Source organism: Alnus glutinosa, chromosome 7, assembly GCF_958979055.1.
Source record: "Alnus glutinosa chromosome 7, dhAlnGlut1.1, whole genome shotgun sequence".
Taxonomy (NCBI): Eukaryota; Viridiplantae; Streptophyta; class Magnoliopsida; order Fagales; family Betulaceae; genus Alnus; species Alnus glutinosa.
This window is the reverse complement of record NC_084892.1, coordinates 5,592,641-5,613,289: the sequence shown is the minus strand read 5'-3', so window position 1 is coordinate 5,613,289 and position 20,649 is coordinate 5,592,641. Positions and strand designations below refer to the sequence as shown.

Sequence of the window (20,649 nt, the reverse complement as noted above, 5' to 3'; positions counted from 1 at the left end):
TGACGTAAAACAATTTCTGTTGGAGTGGAAAAATGACTGATGTCTGTTGTTGAGGTGCCATCTTGAAAATGGACTTGAAAGCATTTTTCGCTGTATGACTCGTATTGAAACATGGGCATTTGACTTGTACTGAAACATTGGCATTCCCCAAACCAAAACAACCCCTTATGACCAAAAATGATACTACATTCTTGGACCCAACAACCAATATTGACCCTATCAGTACCCAAACCCCCAATAGCACTATGGCTAATGACCACTTCACACTCATAAACTGACATCCACAAGGCCAGAACCCATATCACCAACTAAAAACAATCGCTCGGCTAGTCATAGCCGAAACTGCAGCTTCCCCCCACACACAAACCATGTGGCGGCTGTCAAAACGGTAGTTACTGTAAGCCCCCCCCAAAAGTTCCCTTCCTTCCTCTTAGCCAAAAGGAAAAGCCTACACCGTGGCTAAGGGTTCACAGCATAGCGAAACCTCTCCACACCCATGGCCACCCTAGCCTAAAAGAACCCAAATAGACCATCACCAGCTGAAAAGTTGAAGTGATTTTATGTCTGGTCGCATGTATTTTTGGTTTGCGTAGAAAACAATTTCCATAGACTAACTTTTTTTTGCCAACATTAAATACTGGAGAATGATGAAAACATTTTTGTAGATGTTTTATGCAGAAACAAACATAGCCTATGCCTTTGTAACATATGTTGCACTTACTTTCAAGATTATTTGGGCCAGCCATTGACAAATTTAATGTTTTTTTTTCTTCTTAAGGAATTGTTCAAATCCAAAGATCAAAGGTGCAGTAGTGTTTCATGATCAAGGTCCTCAGTTATTTGATTATAGTATACGCCTCAACCACACTTGGGCTTTCTCGGGATTTCCTGATGTTAAATCCATCATGGACGTAAATGGTCCTTATTTCAATGACTTGGAACTGGGTGTCAGTACTGTACCAACAATGCAGTATAGCTTCAGTGGATTTTTGACTGTATGATCGCATTGCTACCTCTTCACTTAATAGTTATTTATTTATTTATTTTTTAAATTTCTCAACATATTTCTTCTTCTTTTTACTACAGTTTGTGAGGATTTGTCTGGTTTAGTATAATACTGGTAACTGTTTTATTTTTTTAATGAATAATAATTTTTTTGAAAGAAAAGGACAGAGCCCTCGTACACGAGAGCCAAACACCCTAAAGAATTTTACAATTTAAAAAATTAAGCAGATCTACTAGATCTGATGAGGAAAATTTAGGAACTTGTACAACAATCCAATCCAAAAGAGATCTCAGAAAAGTGGATTTTTTAGAAAGCACGTTGGACTTGTAGTCCTCAAAGGGGCGCCGATTACTTTCTCTCCAAATGCTCCACATTAAGAAAGGAGGAATAACTTTCCAGATTGCGTCTTTTGGATGTCCCTGCCTTGACCTTAATGTTTATGGTGCTACTCCTAGACCTTAATGTTTTCTGAACCAAATCGTTAATGGATTTGGTTTGATCATAAATTCTGCAATTCTTATATAATTTAAAATTGTTTGTACAAATTAAGGTCCCGAATATTATTATTCACTTATAAATATTTGCTTTTAAGTTTCAGCTGGGCAGATCGTATGTGAGTGATTATTAGAATGTTATTATGAAAATTAGAATGCATCGCTGTTTTCTTTCTTAGCTATTTCTTGTTGATGTTACAAAAGAAGAGAGGACATATATGATGATTTGAGAGAAATAATAAGAACGTTTATCTCTCACTACAAAATTGTTGTTGACTTTTTTGTATGCATCATTTATTAGAAAACATGATTGATGCCCTCTCATGGAATTACATGATCTTTTTTTACAATATTTAAATTGCAGAATTTAGTTGTGGTAAAAGTCTTTTAAGGTTCATTAACCAAAACATGCTGCGGTTTCCTGATAGTATATCGAGAGATATCTTCTCCTGATGAATAAAGGATGGAGGGTGAAGTAAGGTTCAATCCCATATTGGTTTGTAAAGACTAAATCTGGTGTAGCCATCAGATATACTGGATTCCTTATGTCTACTTTCCTGTTAAGATTTATTGGTTTCTTTCATTTTTTGTAATTTGCTTCTATTTCTTCTTTCTCCTCTTTTATTTTCTCATTCTTAAGTAGTTCTCAGTTGTATAGTGCTTGTGTAACTATGTTGAGCCTCATTGCTCAATGAAGCAAAAAGAAAAAAGTGCATTCACTCTAATGTAGGATTTGAGAGCATGGGTATGAGGCCGATACTATTATTGTTGAGTAGGAAGTGAATGACAATGTACATTTGATGATAGTTTAAGCACACTGTTTATTTTTGGGACGTAGGCAAATGCACAATATAGGGCAGCCATGTTCACGTAACAAAAACACCCCCAGTGTACATTTGATGATATTATAAATGTTAGACAGGGTCAAGGTTTGAACTCAGGATCTTTGGCTTTGATACCCTGTTAAACCACCACTTACCACGTATCCTAAAAGCTTAAGCTGATAGGAAGAGGTAAATTTTTTTTTTGATAAGTAAGTTTAGTTTTATTGAAAGCGTAAGGCGCCTCTACGTACACTGGAAGTATACAACAGGAAACACCTAACTAGAAAAGGAAAAATAAGCAAGAAAATCAGCAAAGCTGATGGATAAAGGGTACAAAAAAGCCATCGACCAGAGATACATCGTATGGAGAAACAACTCCTCTAGGGAGCTCTCTAGGTTCTCAAAACACCTAAGCTTTCTTTCTCTCCAAATACACCAAATTAAGCATATAGGCACCATCTTCCATGTTGTAGCGCTCCTTGATCTCCCAGACTTCCACCAACAAGCAACTAGGTCTAGCACACTCCTAGGCATGATCCAAGAAATACCAAAGCAAGAGAAAATGTTGTTCCACAGAGCGGAAGCCAAATCACAATGCAGAAGAATATGGTCCACTGTTGATTAAAAGTATTATAGGAAGAGGTAAATTTAATCAATACTTTAACACTCCCTTTCAAGTGTGGGCTCATACTTCATTTTATTAGGTGATGCCCAACACATGAAATATTTAATTTAAATGGGAGGTAAATGAAGGAAAAGACATGGTTTGAACTCAAGACCTATTCTCTAATATCATGTTAAATTATCACTTATCCTAAATCCAAGATTAGGTTTTGGCATGACGTGGTGTGGGGATCAAACCCTTAAGGAAGCTTTCCTGGATTTGTACAATATTGTTCGCGTTAAGGATGCTTTCATGGCAAATCATTTGGAGTTATCTAGTGACTCTAATAAGTGGAATGTAAGCTTTATCAGAGCGGTACATGATTCGGAGGTGGATGTCTTTGCTTCGGTTTTCAATTTGTTGTACTCCTTTATATTGAGATGGAGAGGTGAGGACAAGCTTTGTTGGGGCCCTTCCAAGAGAGGGTTGTTTGACGTTAGATTTTTCTACACTGTCCTTGTTCCCCATTAGTACTCACTTTCCTTGGAAGAGTATTTGTCTTTCTACATTGTCTTAAGTTTGCTTGATTTAGCATCCAAATAGGGGTGTCCCTTTGTTTCCTGTTGAGAGCTGTAGGCTTTGATGGAAAATTGAAGTGTCTTCTTACCTTGTATGTCACAATGCACACAACATGTGTCATGCTGTTGCATGGGTCATTTGAATATAAGAGCTAATTTCTTCAAGTCGTTTTATCATTTGTCAGATTTACAAAAGTCAAAAGGAAGAGCATAATTGTTCCCATGCATATTGTGTATAAGTAGTAATCATGATTTGATCTCTATCTCAGTTTCATTTTAAATTAATTGCACGAATTGTTCCATAATCCTGCTTCAAGTCCTTTTTCTTTTTAATTTTTTTTTTTCGCAAAGTCATACTAAAATCTCATCTACGTCATTTTTGAACACCACTTTTGTGGAAATTTGTGACAGTTGTAATTGATGATTTCGTACTTTTTGCAGCTCCAGCAAGTAATGGATGCATTCATTATATTTGCTTCCCAGCAAGCTGAAACTAACTCTACCTCTCAAATTATAGAACTTACTTCAGCACAATCCTTCGGCACAGCCTCCTCGCTTAAGTTGCCATTGATGCAATTTAGCCCTTCAAGCATACGAATGGCTCCCTTTCCAACTCGTGAATACACTGATGATGAGTTCCAGTCCATCATTAAGAATGTTATGGGTGTATTGTATGTACTTCTTGAAATTTATGTATTTATTATTGCCCCTTTTGGTTTTGTATTATATTTATCAGAAATTAATAATTCTAGCTTGGATTTTATAACAAACTATATTTTTGGTGACCTGCAACTGGGATGGGCAGATATCTTTTGGGATTTCTCTATCCAATTTCTCGCCTGATCAGCTATTCTGTGATCGAGAAGGTTTGTTAATGGTTATCATCCCTGAAATTGGCATAAAGCTGATACCTATCTATGCATTTAGATAATTTATTTTGATTTTTTTTTTCTTTATTCTAACTATTTTAGTATGAAATGATCTATTATCTGCCTTAAGTTCTTGAAGTCAATTTAATTAAATATTTTTCATTTTTTATTTTTTTTCAGGAACAGAAAATAAAAGAAGGTCTCTACATGATGGGCCTGAAAGAGGGTATTTTCCATCTTTCGTGGTTGATTGCATATGCTTTGCAGGTAAATTGTCCTTTTTCCTTGACTGAATCGTCATAATTGTCTGCATTTTTTTTTTGAATTTTTCAAAGATTTCTGGAAACGGTTTCTTTTCCCTCTCATTTCTATTGTATTAGTATCTATCGGTGTTTGCTTTCTAGTGTAGACATTTAAGAATATTGTTGGCATGGATCTATTCTAGACGCGAGGTTGAAAATGATTAAGTTTCAATGAATTAAAATGTCTTCTTTGGTTCATTAATTCAATTAGGATTAGTGATGCAATTTCGACATTGTTAAACTGTTATAGTAGTGTGTTTGGTTTTCAAAATTTATAGAAATTTATAAGGGGGTGGGAAACGTTTTTTCAAAATTTGTTAAATATGAAGTAGATGATGGGTCAAAGGTTAGTTTTTGGCATGATGTGTGGTGTGAGGATAGGCCATTGAAGATATCTTATCCAGACTTGTTTTGTATTGCATGTAGCAAGGATGCGTGGGTGGTGGATAATATGCAGTTCTGAGATGGGAATATTCATTGGAATGTGTTAAAGTATTCGATCAAGTAATTAAATTCACCTCTTTTTATTAGCTTAAGCTTTTGGGACAAATAGTGATTTAACAAAATGTAATTTTTACTATACCGGTACATGATTGGGAGTGGATGTGGTCTTCTCTTTCTTTAAGATGTTGTATTCTTTTAGAGTAAGATAAGGAAGTAGCAAGAGATTTATGGAGCTCTATGCTTAATCTGTTTGGTATTGATTGGGTTATGCCTATAAGGGTGAGAGATTTATTGGTGAGTTGGGGAGATCAAGTAGGGCGTGTTCATATTATGGAAGCATGGAGGTTGGCTCAGTTGCGTTTAATGTGGTGCCTTTGGAGAAAGTGGAATGCTAAGAGCTTTTAAGGTGTAGAGACTTTGGTGATAGAGCCGAGAAGGATTATGTTCAACACTTTATATACTTGAATATCAGCACATCATAGTTTGCTTTTTTCTATTGAACTATTCATCTTTTTCTCCTGATTAGGGATTTCTCTTGTCTACTTTCTGTGTACTAAGGCTGCACCTTTCTTCCCCTTTTTTAATGAGATTGAATTATTTATATAAAAAAAGTTTATTTATTGGCACTTGATATTCTAGTTCAGGTTTTATTAGAAGTTAGAAGTTATGGAGTTGTCCTTATCTCACTCTCTCTCTCTCTGTGCAGTTTGCGATTTCATCTGGGATCATTACAGCCTGCACCATGACAAGCCTTTTCAAGTATAGTGATAAGTCAGTGGTGTTTATGTACTTCTTTTCGTTTGGACTAAGTGCAATCATGCTGTCATTTTTGATCTCTACATTCTTCACACGAGCCAAAACAGCTGTGGCTGTTGGAACCCTATCTTTTCTAGGTGCCTATTTCCCTTATTACACTGTCAACGACCAGGCTGTCCCTATGTAAGTTATGCTGTCAACAACTTTATGCTTATATTTTTTGTTTTTTTTCCTCCCTTTGAAATTAAGAATGCTGATGGAATTCATTTGTGTTTCCTATTTCAGGATATTAAAGGTCCTTGCTTCTTTGCTTTCTCCTACAGCCTTTGCTCTAGGGTCAATTAACTTTGCTGACTATGAGCGTGCTCAAGTTGGACTTCGTTGGAGCAACATATGGAGGGTATGCGTCGTATCTGGGGGTTTGTGCTGCTGCTAGTTAGTTTAAACCTTTTGTGTGTGCCTTAACATTTTGAGAAATTGATCTGTATAGGCATCATCTGGAGTGAATTTTGTGGTCTGTCTCCTGATGATGTTGCTTGATGCACTGCTGTACTGTGTGATTGGTCTTTACCTGGATAAGGTATATCTTTAAGCTCTTAAATATTTTATATCAAAATTGTTTAGTTTGCGCTAATGAATAGTTGTCTTACTGCTTTATATATTTATTTGCGGAAAATATGCATATTGGTATGATGTTTTCTGGCATTCTGTGGGCTCCTTGCACGAAAAAAAAAAATGCTAACTTGGAATGTTATAGGAATCCATTTTGTTGTTGGTAGAGTTTTACACATGGATAGATTTCACAGTTCAACTGGGATAAGATTGCTTTATGTTGATGTGGATAAATCGTCCTGTCAAGTTGTATGGTCTCCTGTGCTAATTGATTTAATCGTATTAATATTTTAGAAGAGGGTTTCTTGTCCTCTTCATTTTTCTCTTAAGTTTACCATATTGGAGAGATTAGTATTTATTTTCTTATAATATGAGCAGTCACTCTTGGTCTACAGAGTGTGTTCATAATGACATCAGCTTAAGAAGCTAAGATTTCAAGCTATATGACGTTGATCAGGGCTTAGTTTGTTCCAAAATGGTAATAATTTGAAGGTGTTAGACCTTTCTTTTCCCTTAAATAACTAACCAAAAATATGTGATGTGGTATGTCTTGGTCTAAAGAATGTATATCAAATTGTATCAAGCTATCCAATGGCCATCAGTTGTTAAATGGTGACATTCACTTATATATATATATATTTTTTGACATTTTATACCAGGATTCTTCCAGTTTCAGATGGGATCTTATTTTGAACAACTGATTGATTTATTAAGTGACTTTGATTAACTGTTAGTGTTGTCATTATTCCATTACCAGGCTCATGGATAAGCCTTTTCACTATGTATCTCCTATTTCTGTGTTACCTTACATGCAATGAAAATGTTCAAAATTTGTTCTTGTAATCAGGTCCTTCCCAGAGAGAATGGAATACGTTATCCATGGAACTTCATATTCCATAGGTGCTTCTGGAAAAAGAAAAGTATTGTTGAACATCATGCTTCCAGTTTAAAAGTTACAGTTAATGATAAGATTTCGAAGAAAAAGGCAAGTTTTTCTGGGAAAGATACTTTTGAACCTGCCGTGGAAGCGATAAGCTTGGACATGAAGCAACAAGAGCTTGATGGCAGGTATATGTACTATTATTTGAATGCATTAGTGTTTGTGCATTTGAATTGATATTTTCCTCACATTTTTATTTTGTCTTTCTCTTTTGTACACTCACTGATTATTTGGATTGCTTACTTTAGCACTTCTCCTTAGATTTATTACTAATAAAAATTCTTTTATTCAACTTGTAGATGCATCCAAATTAGGAATTTGCATAAGGTGTATGCTACAAAGAAGGGGAAATGTTGTGCTGTTAACAAATTGAAGTTGACCTTGTATGAAAATCAGATTCTTGCTCTTCTAGGTGAGTTTATTCTTTATACTTTCTTCAGTGTATATCTATTTCATTTTTGGTTTTTTATTTGCTGGCTTGATTCCTAAAATCCTAATAATGGTCATAATCAAGTGTTTTATCTTTGAGTTTTTGATTAATAACATAGGTTGTAGGATCATATTTGTAACTAAACTATCTTATCTTGGTTTCATTTTGTGGTTCTTTCTTTGTTGGAGAAAGAAAGAATAAGCCCCATGTTTAGAAGAAACTGTGTTAATCTGAGTTCTCTTGTTCAAAAGTTGAAGACTAATTGAATCAGATATACGTGGATCAAAAAAAGTATGTTAAACTGTCTGCAGATAATATATATACTTTTTTTTTATAAGTAAAGCAAATTTATTAAAATCGTAGTATAGAAGAAGTATACAAGAGAGAACACCTAATAAGATCAAGAACAAGGAAATAGAGCGCAAAAATCTGCGAAGTTGGAAGCATAAAAAAGGGCATTAACAGAGATCCATTTGTAGAGGGATTTAAGAAAACTTAGCTGTAGATCTAAGATCGTCTTCTCGCAATCCTTGAAATTTCGAGTCTTTCTTTCTCTCCAAATGCACCAAATTAAACAGGAAGAGATTACATTCCAAACAACATTAAGATCATTCCTCGCCATGTTGTTTGAAATTCTGACTGAATTTTTTTTTTCTTTAATAAGTAATGTAAAACTTTATAGAAAACGTATGGCGCCCCTAAGTACACATGCCGTAGACGCATGGAGTTCCCACAAGCCTAAAACCCAAAAAAGCAAAAACACCCACAACCCAACCCACCAAAAAAAGCCCACAACCCTAACACTCACAACCCCAAACCCCACAACCACAAGACAACAAAGCCCAAAACCCTCAAATGCTAACAAGAATGAGCCTTGCCTTTCCCATGTCTTGATGATACTCCCTTCGCATCATAATTAATGGAACGATTCAAATTCAGAAGCTCCACTACCCTTAACCTTTCGAGGGGTATCCTCTATCCTCTCATCTAGGGGTGTAAAACCAGCTGGTAACCGGGTAACCAGAGCAGTTACTAGTTTTAGAAAATATTGAAACTGGTTATATATATATATATATATAAAACTAAAATAATAAAATTTAGGGTTTTACACTTTTCTTCAATTCCAACTTAGGCCAACATATTGGGCCGGCCAAAAAAGGTTGAAATGTTTTTTTAAAGGCCTAAAAGAGTTTAAATTAAGCCCAAAAAATAGGCCCAATACTCAAATTAGGCTTCAAAAACTAATTTTTTTTAAATTTTGTCTACCAGTCTGGATAATCGGGTATCAATTGGTAACAGCCGGTTATTAAATAACCGGTTAACTGGCTACCTGGTTATCGGAGCCGGTTGGCGATTTTGGCCAACCGGCTACCCTGGTTACGGTTACCGATTTTAGCCAATAACTGGTACTCGTAACCGGGTTTTTACCCCTACTCGCATCCCTAAACAAAGCCCAATTTAAAAGGGTGGCAGGGGGAAAATCACCCAAAGGGTACGAACACTCTCGATCCTCCCCATCGCTAACCGCCATCTTTGAAGACGGACCATATCCATACTTCTCGGAATGAGAATGTGACAGACTAATAACACCAAGAGCTACTGAAGGACGACAACCCCAACCCGCAGAAGAATTCAGCTTCCCTCCGGAGAAAACCCACACTGGCATTCGAAGCTGGGACTAGGGGAACCTTCAGCGCGGTCTGGGATACTGACATTGAGTTTAAAGTACCGACTGTCGGAGCACTGGTCACCGGCACCACGACGATAGAAGGCATCACTAGTGGTGCAACGAACGCTAACACTACCTTGACAATCAGACTATCCTCCATCTTCGCGAACCAACTATTCTTGGTTTTACGATTATAGCACTTGCTGGCTTAGTTACCACCGGAATCAAGGGATCCAAACCAACCGGCCCAAGACCTACCGACAATAGTTGAGGAATCTCGCTGGCGATATCTGTACTCACAGGAGGAGACCCAAGCTGTCGACCTTCACAACACACGGTATCAGGTAAAGTTTGAGTATCGGGCTCTGCAATAGACGTAGAGCACTGGGAAGGATCACTGGAGAGCTTTGCAGCCACATATGTCAGCGACTCAACCTGAACAGACCCATAACATGAACCCTTCAATGCCAACAACGTCTAGACGCCTTGCTCCGCCATCAGCCTAGGCGAAACAACTAGAAATAAAACCAAATCTGAGGTTGAACCCAACTTAACCCCACTGTCAGACTACACAAAAGTCGAAGAGGGCTCCCCAAACTTAAACATTGACCTTGACCCCCTAGCATCAGCAGACTAGACCACCTTGGAAGAACCAGACCCAACTCGAAAACACCCAAGGAGGAGACCATGACCGGAGAAGGCTATGCTTTGGAACCACCGGCATCTACAGACCTTACCGAAAGAGACCCATAATGCCGAACCTCATCACAAGTGGACGTTGGGACGAGGACAGCCTCAGACGTGTTCTGGGCATTCGGCAGGAGCACGAAAGGACTAGCGGTGCCATTTATCCTCTCCAAAGAGAACCCGGAATGCTGGATATCAAGACTTGTGGTCGCCGGGACGAGGACAACCTCCTGCGTTGGATGAGCAATTGGCTTGACATACGGCAAGAGCAAAACAAGACCACCAACACCCTTTAGTGTTGCCGGAGAAGACCTATCAAGCCGGAAATCACTAGACACAAACGCTGGGACCATAACCACCTCCGACAAAGTCTTCGGTAAAGCAGAACTCGGGTTGGGTGAATTAGGACCCTTGCAATCCACACTCATACCCGACATTCCGACAAGAACTTGAGCTCCACTTCAGAGCCCAGAATGGGTTTGGAAATGAACTTGGGCATGGGTTTACGCTTTGGAGCCCACTTCTTACCCCCTTGTTCCACCCAACACAGTTGGCCTTCATGAATAAACCGCAAGGCTCGATCCACCTCAATCTTCAAATTCACGAGATGACCCTTCCACGCCCAAACAAGAGATTGCAGGATCCCCTTTCCTAACAGACTACCCTCGCCCTCGTCTGCAACACTAGGAAGGCAAGCAACGTTGCCTTGAACAAAGGAGCTCTGCTTGGTGTCAGAAGCCTTGCACAACGGATTACCAATGGCAAAGTGGTCCTTACCAAGTGGGTCGTCAAGCCGCACCGTCAAGAAGTCCATCGTCGTTGAAGGGCTAGCCTCTGATCTCAGAAACCTCCACAAACGACAGCGCACCAACTTCTCCAAAGGCCCCTTGCCCACTGGTAGGAATTGAACCCAAAGCCAACCCTGGCACAACCTTATTCTTCTCCGCCGACGAAGAATTACGAGACTTAAACCCAACCGAGGCTCCAAATAACAACTTCGCCTTACTCAATTTGGTGGCAAAACGGCAACATCCTTGCTCTTCACGACCCTCAGGGATCAAAATGAGCCCTCTCCAGCTACCCACTACGTAAACCTCCACCTCCAAGAATTGGTCGGAATTGTTACCACCACTCCAGACTATGAGCACCTTCGGCCCTTCCCTAAAGGATTTGATGAACTCCTTAGCACTAGGGAGCCGTGTCAGCTCTACCACTGTTGAAGCCAGCCATGCGGTACACTGGGAGCCGAAAAACACCACACTGGAGAAGCCCCTCCTCCTTTCTTCCAACCGCAACACTGAGGCACCTTTCACTATTGAGAACATGAAGGTTTTAGCCTCCACGAAGAACCATCTCTCCATCTCCAGTCTTGCCCAACACCACGAGGGAGCACACTAGATGTGCCCCCACACGCCTCCCTTGGTCTAGACAAGGGTCTACATCCTCGACAAAAAAGCTGGAAAGATTATGGCTTTGGAAATATTTGGAAGAAAAAACAAAGAGCCCACCACAGACTTCCAACAGCTACACGTTCTGAACCGAGAACAGCCCAGAATCACTGCAACACGACGTTAACCCGGAGTACCAGTGCCTTTCGCACTCAGAGGCGACGAGCTGGAGCAGAACCCTAGCGGGACACGGCTACACGCACCGCCGCTAGAGGATAGAGAGAGGAAAGAGAGAGAACAGAGAGTTTTTGAAAGAGATCTGAAGGTTATTATATTTTTGACTGATTTTACTGTTTTGTATAGTTGGTATTTTGTCTATATGTGAACTGACTTGTCTCTGTGATCTACCTAGGTCTCTTCCCTACTTTGCTGCAATGAACTTCAGCATAAGAAATGGGATTTTCATGGTCAGATGGCCAGCCTTCTACCGTTTCATTCTTAGGATTAATGCCTTCAATCCATTAAACTGCACCAAGATTCCTCACACTTACAACAATGTTTGACTCTTATTCTGAATTTCAACCATTTCTAACATGTTACTTGTCCTTTTCAAGAGTGAATCCTGTTTAATGCCAGTGTGCTCTAGCTTAAATTGCACCGTCCCCCTCATAAGAATGTGGTTGAGGGTGATCTTGTGTGTTCAAAACTCAATGGGTGTATGTGTAAAGTACTAATTAAAAGGAAGAAAGGGGGAAACAAAAGATTCAGCCCTGTTTAATTTTAGCCTAGATAAAATTAGAGTGATTATCCTCATTAAGTCCCGTTGTCATAATCATTTTGTCAAACATGGAAAAAAGAAAGAGCATATTCAGAGGAAAAAATCTAGTCATTGGGTGTGTGCATAACTTACTAGTCAAAAGAAACAAAATAGCTAAACAACTTATACAATCATACAATTGAAGTTAATTTTTAAACTGGCCTAATAAGGGTGCTACTAGAATACATTACTTTCTAGAGTACATTTGCTTCTCTTTAACATAACGTTTTTGAAGTAGTCCTCCATAGTCCACACACTCATTGTTCCATAAGAACACCCGTTTCATTGAATGAATTCATGGACTTAAATAAGCTCATTGTGGATCAAGTATATTATCACCTTTTGGTTGAGGAAGACAACCCGTACTCATTGACTTCTCAGTTGCTTAAGATTCACTCTTCAGATTTTTCTTTTCTCATTGTTAAGTAGCGCGGTGGAGATTTTGTGCTAGTATCCTATGTTAAAGTATCTAACCTAAAAGCTTAAGCTGGGATGTGGAGAGGCCCATTAAGTACGTATACTTGTACCTAAACATACATCCATCCGAAGTAGAATTCCTTAACAATACTGGGTGTTGTCCCTTGGAGTTTCTTATAAGGGAAAATTATACTTACCTTCCTCAATCTTTCACGCAATTTGCAATGTTCCCCCAATGTTTTAATTTTTTTAATGTACCCTACGTCTCTACCGATCTACCATTGGGATTGCAATGCCCCCTTCTGCCCTTAAAATGACAAAAAAAAAAAAAAAAAAAAATTGAGGAAAAAAAAAGTGCAAAAAATTATTAATTTTTTTTTTTTAAAAAAAAAAAAAATCTCATGCAGGGTATTTTTGTTATTTTTGGTTGCGGATGCGGTACATTGCAACCCTAATGTTTGATCAGTTGGATACATAAACCAAATTGAAAGATTGGGAGGATATCGCAAATTGCATGGTAGATTTTTTTTTTTTTTTTTTGGGGGGGGGGGGGGGGGGGGGGGTTTGTTAGGTGCAGTTTCCCCTTCCTATAAAGAAGCAAAAATGAAATTTAAGGAAATACTTATGGTTGTGCTTCCTTATCTGCTAGATACTAAATGCATTTGTCTTTACCCACCCCCACAAAAACTAGAAGCTTACATATTGCATTTCTTGACATATATCATTACTTCGGTGTGTTGAATTTGAATTTTTGAAGGGCACAATGGAGCTGGTAAAAGTACAACCATTTCAATGCTTGTTGGCCTTCTTCCTCCTACTTCAGGGGATGCTACGGTTTTTGGAAAGAATATCATAACAGACATGGTGAGCTCCATTTTCTTATCATTATGTATTATTTACTCATTCCAGCAAGTGTGTGGTGCTTACACTATGTTAATATCTTTGTTTTAGTTTGCCCTATTATTTTGGAAGTAGAGTTGAATTTTTGTTGGAATCTGTTTTGCAGGACGAGATACGGAAGGGATTAGGTGTGTGCCCTCAAAATGATATTCTTTTTCCAGAATTGACCGTAAGTAAGAAGCACATTTCATTTTCCATTTTCTGTATAGTAATATATTTGAAACTGTAACAGTTTAGATGTATTCTTAAGATAGCAACAAGAAGTTTTTTTATTTTTTATTTTCAAGTTAGATCCTTGATTGGTAGTTGTTACAGATCTTTATGCTGTCTGGGTTCTTGGCACTTCTCATAGTGTTAGGACTCAAGGTTCAAGGTGTGTTAGGGTGTTTTGGTGCTTAAAGGTTGCAGTTGTTTTTTATTTTTTCTTTTTTACCCCTTGTTTTTTCATCTTTAAGTTATTGTAAAGTTTACACCATCATATTGGGTTGCCTTGGTTCTTTTATCTTTTCAGTAATCCTTTAATAAGTTAAAACTTAAATACATCTAATTCAACATATAAGTTATTATTTTATCAATTGTCCCAAAATTTTAAGCTAAAAGGAAATGGTGAATTTAATCATTTTAATTTTTATTCTAACATAATGGCGTAAGTAATTGCTCTAATGAATCTTAAATCTACCCATGTCAGTAATGTTCTATGCTGATTTTATTGCAGACAATGACTTCCAGGATGCTAATAGAACAGCATCTTATATTTTCTATTTTTTAGCTCTAGCTATCTGATCTTTTTTGAATACATTTTCTTCAGTAGTGATGTCTTATTTGGTGGTATTATCTTATTAATTTGCTAGATACTTGTATACCCTAGTTTCTAGTTTTGACGTGATGAATTACTCTATCCAGGTGAGAGAGCATTTGGAAATTTTTGCCGCATTGAAGGGTGTGAAGGAAGAAATTTTGGAGAGAGTTGTTACAGATATGATTGATGAAGTGAGTTCCTCTTTGCGCTACTAGAGTCTTGCATGCTTGTGTTAGTTTAGTATTCTCAAATGTTTGTTGTTTGCCGCTATAGAGTGAGATACCAATTCTCAGCTATCTTTTGCCTTGCATGCATGTCTTTATAAAGTCCTACTAAAAAAAAAGAAAAAGTGTTTATTGTTTCCTGTGCGCTTTTTTCACTATCAGGTCTATGACTCCTGGAAGTGTTTGATATTTGCTAACGGTAAATGATGTGCTGTAAAGGAACTTTTCCCCTTTTATCATGTTTCTCCTTTGCGGATAAAGTATAATGGTTAAAGATTTGGTCCCCAACCATTTGAATTGGCACAATATACAACTAAATCGAGCAATCTCATGACTTGTTTCTTTAGATAGAGCTCAGTACAATTTAGAATTTATTTAGAAACTGCATGACTTGTTAATTTAGATAAAACAGTTTCTGTCCTGAATTTGTTCAAAAGAACCTATATCAGATTGATGCTGAAGGAGATGTCATGTGGTTGGATGTCCTGAGTGCAGAAAATGCTGCTGTAAGTATAGGAAGTGGCTAAAGACTTGCTGGATTATTTTTAATATATCGGAGGAAGATCTTTCAAACTATTTTCTATCGCCTTATGCCAACGAGAAAGCTTAATGGCATTTTGGTTCTCATATAGTTCATTTGAGCCATACAACTTTTTTTTTGATAAGTAATAACCTGGTTTTATTAAAAGTGTCAGACGCCCCTTAGTACACCAGCAGTATACAAGAGAAAACGCAATGCTGGAAAATGAAAAAAAAAACAGCCCAAAAAAAGAAAGAAAGAAACCCACCAAACAAACCCACAAGAACCTAAGCCTACAAGCACAAAGAACCCCAATCCAACCCACAAGGAACACACAAGAAACCCACCCAAAAACCCACAGGAACCTACACCCTAAAACACAACACCCGTAGCCCACAAGCAACCCACAAACTACAAAACCTGAGCTTTTCCTCTCCTACTCCTAGATTGCACACTCACAACGTCGTAGTTTATGGAGCTCTTCAGATTCTGCAGTTCTCTCATTCCTTTGAACTTATACCGCTTCCCCATACTACCCCGATGAAAATCTTCCTCAATGGCATCCAACAAAGCCAGGGCTGAATCTTCATCCTCAGCACCATTCGACTCCCACTCCAAGTGTAAGTCGGGAGGAACAACGCCCAAGAGGTGAGGAGAATCACTTTCCTCTCCCTGATCCCACAAAACAATCTCCCCAGATGGGCTAAACCCTACCGGCCACTCCTGAGATTGGATCAAATTGAAGAGACTCTCTAGTCTCCAATTGGACCGTGTTACTTTTACATAAGACTTTGTTAAGTATACCACACTATAGACATTAAAAAAGGATGCAGCGTGAAAGAAATCTTTTGAGGTAAAGTCTTACTATAAGGTTTTATCTAATCCTATTCAGTCTTCATTTCCATGGAAAAGTATTTGGAAAGTTAATGTTCCCCCGAGAGTGGCTTTCTTTGTTTGGATGACAACTTTAGGGAAAACTTTAACTCTGGATAATTTACGAAAGAGAAACATTATCGTGATAGAGTGGTGCTTTATGTGTAAGACTTCTGGAGAATCCATTGACCATTTGTTTCTGCATTGTATGGTGGCTACAGAATTGTGGAGGATGATTCTGCAATTGTTTGGGGTGGAGTGGTTAATGCCGGGGTCGGTGAAAGATATGTTGGGGAGTTGGAGGGGTCAGAAGGGTAATCGGACTTTGATACTGATTTGGCGCATGGCTCCGTTGTGTTTGATGTGGTGCGTTTGGAGGGAACGGAATGCACGCTGTTTTGAAGATTGTGAGACTGATTTGTTGAATTTGAAGAGAAAGATGCTACAAACGTTGTTTATGTGGAGAGAAAAAATTCAGTTTATGCATGAATGTTCTTATTTTGAATTTATAGATAGGTGTTCTTTTTTTTCTTTTAATTAGGGGCTTCTTGTATACGTCCTGTGTACTATGGGTTGCGCCCCTTCGCGCCTTTTCATTATATTTTACTTATCAAAAAAAAAAAAAGGATGCATGTGCATGCACATGCATGTGATTATGTTTGTGTGTGTATGTAATCATTCATCTATGTGTATGTTTATTCAACCATTCAAGGGCCATAAAGTTAATCTAAAGTGTAGACGAAGTGTTCAAACTATTTACCTGCTTTTAGTCCTGAAGCCTAGCAACTAATCATCTTCATCAGTATGTGGGTGTAAGAAACTTCACCCTGAGTTGCCAAATTTTGCCATTTGTACCAGTATCCCTCTTTCTCATAAGGTTTTTGACATTGAATATTTTGGAAGGCTTCATGCCATTGGTGTTATTATCGTTTCTACAAAATTCTGTGAATTCTTGTTTTAGACAAAATTGCCCCCACTTACCAACCAGGTTCTAAGCTGCAACTGCCTGTCCAATAAATAGGCCATATCTTGGTTTTCGATCTCCTCAGTCGGTGCGAGGCCTTGTCTATTGATGAAACATGAGCATATTTGATTTGGTGTCATTTTTTTTCCAACATCTTTTCCTTTATTTGGAAATGTGAGATTGTTGAGGGCGTTCCAAATGTATTGGATGTAATAGTTTAGTGTAGTTTATGTTCATCTCCTATATTGAAAAGATGGAGCGCCATTTGGCAGGTTGGAAGCGACTTTATCTTTCAAAGGGTGGCAGGATCACTTTGATTAAAAGCAATCTTTCCAATTTGCCTACATATTTTCTACCCCTTTTCCCCATCCCAATTGGAGTTTCTAATCGTATTAGCGGGATTTCTTGTGGGTCGGAGTCGTTGACAAGTTTAAATTCCATTATGTCAGTTAGTCCAAGATTTGTACTCCACTTTCCCCAGGCGGTTTGGGGGTTAGAAACTTGATCTTGTTTAACCAACTCTTTTGGGAAAATGACTTTGGTGTTACGCGATTGAGAGGGAGGCTTTGTGGAGATCGGTGGTGAAAGCTAAATATGAGAGCATGTGGGGTGTGTGGTGCTCCATTGCAGTGTACGGTTCCTATAGGGTGGGGGTGTTGATTAGATGGGGGTGGGGTGTTTTCTCTAAATTTGTGAGATTTTGGGTGGGAGATAGGTCTAAGATTCGGTTTTGGCATGATGTATGATGTGGAAATCAGTCCTTGAAGAAAGCTTTCTCGATGGTAGACCATATGTTGTTTTTGAACGATACCTATCAATGGAGCATTACTTTCATCAGATCCATGCATGATTGGGATTGGAGATGGTCACTTTGTTCTTTAATCTCTTGTACTCCATCATGTTATGTCGAAATGGTGAGGATAGGGTTTGTTAGATCCCTTCCAAAAGGCGGCATTTTGAGGTCAAATCTTTTTATCATGCGCTTAGCCCTCTGCTGATATTTCTTTCTCTTGGAAGAGCATCCGGAGAAATAAGACTCCTTCAAGAGTGGATTTCTTTGTTTGGACAACAATGTAAGAGAGGATCTTGACCTTGGACAACCTTATAAAGAGGCACATTATAGTGATGGATTAGTGTTGTATGTGCAAATTTTCGGGCTAGAGTAGGTAATGCCCCCGATGGGTGTTGGGGTTATTGGCTAGTTGGAGATGCAAGTTTGGTAGTAACTGTAATTTAAAAGTCTGGAGGATGTCTCCCCTTTGCGTGTTGTGGTGTATCTGGAAAGATTAGAATTCCCGATATTTTTAAGATTGTGAGAGAACGGTTTATTTTTTTTGATAAGTAAGCAAAGAAGTTTATAAAAAGTGTAAAGGCCCCCTAAGCATACAAGAAGTATACAAAAAGGACACCAAAACAGGAAAAAAGCTATATTGTTCAAAACTCTTTGCGGGTGAATGATTACTATCAATATTTCTCTCTTTTCTAATTTTCTAGAATTTTTGGATTTGTGTTCTTCTTGACTTCTTCTTCTTCCTAATTGGGTGTCTCTCTTGTTTACTTTCTGTATTCTTGGATTGCGCTCCTTTGCACTTTTAATAAGAGTGAATTATTTATCAAAAAAATAATGTTCATCCCTTATAACCTCTTTTTTTCTGTGGTTATACTTAAATTGGTTTTACTGCGAGTTAGATTTCTTTTTCTTTTCTACATAAACCCTTGCTTTTGTTTGTTATAAGTTGATCCGGTTATCTTACAAGAATACCAAATTTCCAACTTGTTTGAATGGTTAACATCTTATGCAAAGTAGAGTAGCTGGCAACAGTGTATACTGATTGTTCTAGACTCTATAGACATCATAATGTGTATTATGGACTTTCTATGACATACATGGACATCATATGGAGTTGATTGAAATTGTAGATCTTAGTATCTGTATTTTTGCTGTTTATTCCGCTGGCATGCTTTATGTTATTTAATCCCCTTATCCAATGTGCTATGATAGTTGACTACTGTAAAACATTTGAGTTCTTCCTCTTGTTTTGTTTTGTTTTGTTTTTTTTTTTGTGATTTCTGTGCTTTGGGATTAAGCGATGGTTATTTTTCTGCTGTTATTATGGCCAGGTGGGTTTGGCTGATAAAACCAACACAACTGTTGAGGCTCTTTCTGGTGGCATGAAGAGGAAATTGTCTCTTGGAATTGCACTAATAGGAGATAGCAAGGTGGTGAAACAATTTGGTTGCACATTTTTGTTACTTTCCTTAAGAGTTTACTGAAATTCTTCTGTCTTTTTATCATTACAGGTAATTATTCTAGATGAACCTACTAGTGGAATGGATCCATACTCAATGCGCTTGACATGGCAGTTAATAAAAAAAAAGAAAAAGGGCAGGATAATATTACTGACAACACACTCGATGGATGAAGCTGATGAACTAGGAGATCGAATAGCTATTATGGCTAATGGTTCATTGAGATGCTGTGGAAGGTATATCCTCTCATAAATAAATTTCTGATCTCCTTTTTCTTTTTTATCTTCTTCTTCTTCCTTGACTAGTAGGGGTCACGATTAGAAGACGGTATACTTCAATTTTCCATTGAAGCCTAAGTTTCTTAGAGGGAACCAAATGGAAAGCCTCATTATTTCCCCTAGGCATTACTCAATTATGTATGCATTCTTATTGCTATGTAAAATTCATGAGTTATAGAGGACAATCAACTTCACATGGTATACTCTTTAACTTTTAGTTCATATGCGATTTCATCAGTCTGTAATACTCTGGGTTTTTGTTTTCTTTTTATTTTTTTTGGCTTCTTTCTCTGCTGCTTCCAGTTTAGATTGTCGAATCCAAACCCTACTTGTTAATCATTACTTTTCTCTCTTGTCAACACCTGTTTTGTCGGCTTCTTCTTTTGGATAATAAGTCAGAGTAGAAATTATCAAAGCCCTTAATTTATGAAGAAAATTGTAGATTCCCCCCCCCCCCCCCCTCCCCTTTTTGATAAGTAATTCAATCTTATTAGAAAGTGCAAAGGGGTGCAACCAAGTACACATGAAGTTTATAAAAAAGACACAATTAGGGAGAAGAAAAAGAAAAAAAAAATCCGTAAATTCTAGACAATGAGAAAGAGAGAACTGTTGAAAGTTGCCATCCAACCATAAAGAGTTTTTAACAAAATAGCTTTTAACTCGACCACCGTTCTCTCACAATCTTCAAAATTTCGGGTAATGCGTTCTCTCCAAATATACCACATCAAACAAAGGGGGTCTGTCCTACAAACTTCTATATTATGGTGGCTATCAACTTGGCCTCTCCAACTAGCCCATAACTCCACTTGTTGGGGCATGACCCACTCTATCTTGTGAAGATGGAAAATTGATACCCACAGATCTCTAGCTACTTCGTAGTAGAGTAGAAGATGATCGATGAATTTCTCGCTATTATTACACATGCAACGCCAATACAATACTATGACGTGTCTCTTTCTTAGGTTATCCAAAGTCAAGATCTTCCTCGACGCTGCTGTCCAAAT

General features: G+C 38.0%; 1 protein-coding gene across 1 annotated transcript in view; it reads left to right on the top strand.

Moving 5' to 3' along the window:
* LOC133874091 (ABC transporter A family member 1) overlaps window positions 1-20,649 on the top strand; it is a 46,383-nt gene that overhangs the window by 3,085 nt on the left and 22,649 nt on the right. The window contains exons 5-18 of the mRNA XM_062311922.1: window positions 779-995; window positions 3,948-4,177; window positions 4,312-4,372; window positions 4,556-4,642; window positions 5,828-6,060; window positions 6,163-6,277; window positions 6,368-6,457; window positions 7,337-7,557; window positions 7,729-7,841; window positions 13,595-13,701; window positions 13,844-13,906; window positions 14,641-14,727; window positions 19,239-19,337; window positions 19,419-19,603. Coding sequence (XP_062167906.1) covers window positions 779-995; window positions 3,948-4,177; window positions 4,312-4,372; window positions 4,556-4,642; window positions 5,828-6,060; window positions 6,163-6,277; window positions 6,368-6,457; window positions 7,337-7,557; window positions 7,729-7,841; window positions 13,595-13,701; window positions 13,844-13,906; window positions 14,641-14,727; window positions 19,239-19,337; window positions 19,419-19,603 — 1,908 coding nt within the window. The remainder of the gene's footprint in view (window positions 1-778; window positions 996-3,947; window positions 4,178-4,311; window positions 4,373-4,555; window positions 4,643-5,827; window positions 6,061-6,162; window positions 6,278-6,367; window positions 6,458-7,336; window positions 7,558-7,728; window positions 7,842-13,594; window positions 13,702-13,843; window positions 13,907-14,640; window positions 14,728-19,238; window positions 19,338-19,418; window positions 19,604-20,649) is intronic.